This window comes from Chanodichthys erythropterus, chromosome 24 (assembly GCF_024489055.1).
Source record: "Chanodichthys erythropterus isolate Z2021 chromosome 24, ASM2448905v1, whole genome shotgun sequence".
NCBI classification, from domain to species: Eukaryota; Metazoa; Chordata; class Actinopteri; order Cypriniformes; family Xenocyprididae; genus Chanodichthys; species Chanodichthys erythropterus.
In genome coordinates this window covers 14,545,979-14,552,352 of record NC_090244.1, presented here as the reverse complement: position 1 = coordinate 14,552,352, position 6,374 = coordinate 14,545,979, and the positions used below count along the sequence as shown (strand labels likewise).

Below are 6,374 nucleotides of genomic sequence, written 5' to 3'. Positions count from 1 at the left end.
ATATTAATGATCCCGACTGTTGTGTCACAGTAGGAGTTATGTTGAGATTCGCCTGTTTTTCAGAGGTCTTTTGCACAAATCAAATTTACACAAGAATGAGGAAACTATGGTGTATGAGACTCACTGTAGGCCTATATCATTTCCATGTACAGAACTCTAATTATTTAACTATGCCAAGTTTAATTCAATTTTCAATTCTAGGGCATTAATTCTAGGGCATTACGTATTAAGTATTTCTTACTTTAAAATAAAACTATTGTTGAAAAACTGGTATATATATATATATATATATATATATATATATATATATATATATATAAACCTACAACAGTTGTGGACATATACCCAACTTATACTTAACTTATCCAGGGCCTCATTTATCCGGCAAACAACACTGTGTCTACTTCATGACATTTTCCCAAGGGAAAAGAAAATCCTAAAAGCTGATGAATATACCTCTCTTACCTAACACTGTGCATCTTTATGTGCCGTTAGCAGAGTGAAAAAGCGAGACTGAGGAACACTGTTGTGCTCCACTCCACTCCTCCCCCGCCTTCCGTTTATGTTTGGGAAGCAGGTGTAAATAGGGAACGTCTCTGACGCCAAAGGATCATGAAATCCTGTGGAAAGGGTGGGATAATCATACCCACTCCCATATTTGGCTTAATGTTAAACAGTAACAGCGTTATGAAGGATGTCGACTGAGTATGTTGTTTTTTTTTAATCCTCTGATCCCGCTGACTCACATTCGCGCGCCCCCTGCTGGTCAGAATAAGAAACTACCCAAATCAAATGTCATACAGAGGACGGGGGCAAGGCTGTCTTATTCCAAAACAGAAACAGTATGTCTCTACGTGATTTATTGGGTGGTCTGGACATTTGAAAAGGCTGTAAGTAAACACATACAGAATAGTTGTTGGGAAAAACTATTTATTGACAACACAACTGGCTTTTCGGATGACGACGTCTCATATAATAGTAAGAAGTCATGCATACAAATGTGATACGAGCAGATGGCACAAACTAACTGATTCTTTTTTTTTCTTTTTTTGCATTAAAATGCTTCATAATTCAAGCAATCAGATAATAAAAGTGTTTAAAGAATGAACCGCCACCAAATTCAGGCTTTAACCCTAAAAAAACACTGTAGAACTATACATGCTGTATAAAATGTAATAACCACAGTTATAACCTTCATTTTTTTAAAGTTTTAAATTGTAAATATCCTAATCAGCACTGGGAATGTCATTTTACCACACAGTAGAATACTTTAGGGGAATTCCAGGACATTTTAAATCAAATCAAGACACAATACAAACACGTATATATCAGTAGTGTAGAAAAAGAAGTACTAAACTGTCCGTTGTGGTTTTCACAGAAGTGTTTATACATTTAAAATGAATTGTACTGTTTACCAGCGGACTTTGTAGCAATACACGCCATGTTTTAAATGCTTCGGAGGGAAGCCAAAGCTGCGGACTCCTGGTTCTGATGTACCACAGTTCACCCTTGGTTGGATGATTGGGTAACGTACACTACCGTCAGCCAACCAGCCTGCATCACATTGGTCCAATCCCACAAACCTCCAGGCTGCGTATAACTGGCCAACTTTAGCAATATGACCTCCATCGTTCTGACAGGCTTCCACCGCCTCGGTGAAATTTAGTTTGTTGGGATGTTGCAACAAGTAGACCTCTCCTGAAGTTGAAGAAAGACATGAGGTAATTTGTCACATCATATTTGGTGACTTAACACTAGCACTACCGGAATTCTATAACTACTAGAACTGCCAATAGCGGTCATTTTGACTGTTCATACCAGACAGCAGTGAATGTCATTTTTGTCATGTTATATTTACTTCAAAGCTTCTATGGTCATGTTTTATGAAAAAATGTGGGGTAATTTAAGCATACATAATATAATATGTTCGTGATATTATTGTGTAAAAGCTACTAGACCTCCCACAAAAGTGCATGCCGCAATTTGCTTTCCGCAATTTGCATCCGGCAAGCTGGAGATCAAAGTTTTTCACCGCAGTTAAAATGTTGTTTTTGAAAGTCAAAATGTCAACAAATATAAAATGAAGCAGAATATTTCGTTAGATAAAAACATATTGTGAATTTTGGAAATGATTACATCTGTCTTTATTCAATACATTTTGACTTTTGGAGTTTACAATGCTTTAGCATTATCGGAAATGTTTGGACCACACGAATCGGAAACAATTTTATGCAGCCTCTAATGAAATCTAGAATGAATAAATAGTTCTGTTATGTTAGGACAGATAATAAACATCATAACACAAAATTGAAATTCTGCTCCTCCATCAGACTCTGCATCATCAATGTTCTCAAGCAAGGATAAAACCTCAGTGACAGTCATTTTCTTTCTTGTTGCCATTTTGACGGTAAAGCTAAGTTTTAGCTTAGCAAAAGCACACAAAACTGCCAGAGAAAGGTTGCTAGGCAACAGCTACGCACATCTTTAACGGCGGGAAAAAGCGCTGAGGAGATACAACGCCTGTAATATGTGCAGTCAAATTGACCGCTATGGCCATTCAAGGTAGAAATACTCAGAACTCTTTTGTGTTTTGTAATTTTAATAAAATAACAATGTTAAAATAAAATTTACATTAATTTAAGAAAAGTCATGGAACTGTAGTTATATGGGTTTTATTTCAACAAAGTTATTACATTGCAAATCTTTAAAACGGTCAAAATGACTGCCTTGGTAGTTCTAGTGTTAAAGGGATAGTTCACCCAAAAATGAAAATTACTCAAACTAATCAAGCCATCCTAGGTGTATATGACTATCTTCTTTCAGACGAACACAGTCGGAGATATTTAAAAATATCCTGGCTCTAGAAAGCTTTATAATGGTTGTGAATGGGGGCCAGATTTTGAAGCTCAAAAAAAGCGCATCCATCCATCATAAATATAATCCATATGATCCAATCCGATTATTATACTTCATAAAGTTTTAAATATGGATATTTTTCTTACAAAAACCCATCGCTTCGCTTCAGAAGGCCTGTATTAACCCCCTGGAGCCATACAAATGATATTTATGATGGATGGATACCATTTTTTTGGGGCTTCAAATCGCCCCCCATTCACTACCATTATAAAGCTGGGTAGAGCCAGGATATTTTTAAATATCTCCAATTGTGTTCTTCTGAGAGAAGATAGTCATACACACCTAAGATGGCTTGAGGGTGAGTAAATCATGGGATAATTTTCATTTTGGGTGTATAATCCTTTTTAAATACAAATATGACCTCACCTCAGAATTGAATGCCAATAATTGACCCAAGATAGACTGCAGAAGCAAAATTCAACTGGCATATCAAGGCAAACAGCTTTAAAATATATGCATGACTGATTAAAATAGGGAAGAATGCCATTTTATAATTAATCCCCTTTGGCAAGTTGACCCAACTTGTCAATCTGAACTTATATTTATAAAATAGGAACCTTTTCCAGAATGAGCAATGCAGCCACATGCACAATATCATGAGGTGAATTTACTATTAATTCATCTCTGACTCTGATTTAAAAATGTAAAACACCTGTTGAGAGCACAGCTATGAAAATATTTAAACATTTATCATGGAAACACACAAGTGTAAGCCAAGACTGGATGAAGTTATACAATGTCATATGAAGTTCCACTTGTCAGTATAAATATATACAAACATTATTACCTCTAATGGATGAGGTGAAGCAGAAGGCATCAAACCGGTCCAGACTTTTGTCTCGAACGCCGTAGCTCCGTACACCAGGTGCCAGGTGGGTGCCGCCACAAGCCTCTCGTGGCACTGAGACAGGATATTGCGCCGTCCCATCAAGGAGCCACCCAGCATTACACCAGTCCAGCCCTTCCTGCCAAGCAGCGAAGAGCTGCTCAAAGGTAGCCAGGTGTGCGTCTTGCATCTCACATGCCTCCTTAGCCTCATAAAAGTTCATCAGATAACGCCCCCTAAGGGAGTAATAGGGGAACACCACACCTGTGGAGCACAAGAGTACAATGCACCACTGAATAACCTGTACTGATATGAGACAAATATAACATAATTAAAGGGTTAGTTCAACCAAAACTGAAAATTCTGTCATTTATTACTCACCCTCATGTCGTTCTACACCTGTAAGACCTTCGTTCCTCTTCAGAACACAAATTAAGATTTTTTTGATAAAATCCGATGGCTCAGTGAGGCCTCCATTCCCAGCAAGTTAACTTAGACGTTCAAGTGCCCAGAAAGGTACAAAGCTGAATCTAGTTACTTATTCGTTTGTTACTTATTGACGTGAGAATCTCCCCTTTAAATAACGTGACGCTTCCTTAAGCGCATGGTTACATTCATGTTTGTTTTCATTGCCTTCAACATGTACATTGTTTGTAGGAAAATATTGGGCAGAATGTGAAATATTTTTTTAAAAATTAAATACAGATTTTTTTTTTTATATAGTTCAAATAGAAAAATATACAAAATACCAAGATTACACATCGCCATTCAGCCCAAAAATAGAGATTTTTTTTTTTTTTGGCCATATCACCAAGTCCTATGGCATGCTTTAAATACTGAATTTTCCATGTTTTAGATAAGCAGTAATTATACATTACATCATATTATTACATTCATTACATAACAATTAGCCTATTCTGCATCTCTAATTCTTTTTTCTTTTCTTTTTTTTTAGCCGCCCGCCACTGTAATTGACTGTTAAAGAAACACCACCTTTTTTTTTAAAACAGGCTCAATTTCCAACTCCCCTAGAGTTAAACAGTTGAGTTATACCGTTTTCGAATCCATTCAGCCGATCTCCGTGTCTGGCGCTACCACTTTTAGCATAGCTTAGCATATTTCATTGAATCTGATGAGACCAATAGCATCTCGCTCAAAAATGACCAAGAGTTTTGATATTTTTCCTATTTAAAACTTGACTCTTCTGTAGTTACATTGTGTCCTAAGACCGACAGAAAATGAAAAGCTGCAATTTTCTAGGCCGATATGGCTAGGAACTGTACTCTCATTCCGCCATAACAATCAAGGAACTTTGCTGCCGTACCATGGGTGCAGCAGGCGCAATGATATTACACAGTATACTTTTTGTGCACCAAAAACAAAATAACGACTTTATTCAACAATAGGCTTGCTCGACTTGATGCAGCACTGCACAGACCGATTGGTGGCTGACTTGAAGCAGTGCATGCCGGTAAGACATTTTGTCCGACTTCACGTCTCCATTTTCAGCTCCTGCCCCACCTGCACGCGGTTACTCTCGCCGATTAGTTGCATCCAACCACAGCCGATATTGTGATCTAGTGAAGGACGATTTCAAAACACTGCTTCATGAAGCTTCAAAGCTTTACAAATCTTTTGTTTCAAATCAGTGATTCAGAGCATTGCCAATGTCACGTGAACCATTGAAATTTCGAAATGACACACTATACACTATGCACTTAATACACTATGTGCTTATGCACTATGTACAAACCCGATTCCAAAAAAGTTGGGACTGTACAAATTGTGAATAAAAAAGGAATGCAATAATTTACAAATCTCATAAACTTATATTTTATTCACAATAGAATATAGATAACATATCAAATGTTGAAAGTGAGACATTTTGAAATGTCATGCCAAATATTGGCTCATTTTGGATTTCATGAGAGCTACACATTCCAAAAAAGTTGGGACAGGTAGCAATAATAGACCGGAAAAGATAAATGTACATATAAGGAACAGCTGGAGGACCAATTTGCAACTTATTAGGTCAATTGGCAACATGATTGGGTATAAAAAGAGCTTCTCAGAGTCTCTCAGAAGTCAAGATGGGCAGAGGATCACCAATTCCCCCAATGCTGTGGCGAAAAATAGAGGAGCAATATCAGAAATAAGTTTCCCAGAGAAAAATTGCAAAGAGTTTGAAGTTATCATCATCTACAGTGCATAATATCATACAAAGATTCAGAGAATCTGGAACAATCTCTGTGCGTAAGAGTCAAGGTAGGAAGACCATACTGGATGCCCGTGATCTTCGGGCCCTTAGACGGCACTGCATCACATACAGGAATGCTACTGTAATGGAAATCACAACATGGGCTCAGGAATACTTCCACCGTGCCATTCGCCGTTGCCGGCTTGAACTCTATAGATCAAAAAAGAAACCATATCTAAACATGATCCAGAAGCGCAGGCATTTTCTCTGGGCCAAGGCTCATTTAAAATGGACTGTGGCAAAGTGGAAAACTGTTCTGTGGTCAGACGAATCAAAATTTTAAGTTCTTTTTAAACTGGGACGCCATGTCATCCGGACTAAAGAGTACAAGGACAACCCAAGTTGTTATCAGCGCTCAGTTCAGAAGCCTGCATC

At 37.6% G+C, this 6,374-nt stretch overlaps 1 protein-coding gene across 1 annotated transcript in view; it reads right to left on the bottom strand.

Annotated features, from left to right (window-relative positions):
• Window positions 1-922: 922 nt before the first annotated feature.
• hapln3 (hyaluronan and proteoglycan link protein 3) overlaps window positions 923-6,374 on the bottom strand; it is a 10,547-nt gene continuing 5,095 nt past the window's right edge. Inside the window, exons 4-5 of the mRNA XM_067379238.1 lie at window positions 3,704-4,006; window positions 923-1,698 (exon numbers count right to left, since the gene is read on the bottom strand). Coding sequence (XP_067235339.1) covers window positions 1,412-1,698; window positions 3,704-4,006 — 590 coding nt within the window. The 3' untranslated portion in view covers window positions 923-1,411. The remainder of the gene's footprint in view (window positions 1,699-3,703; window positions 4,007-6,374) is intronic.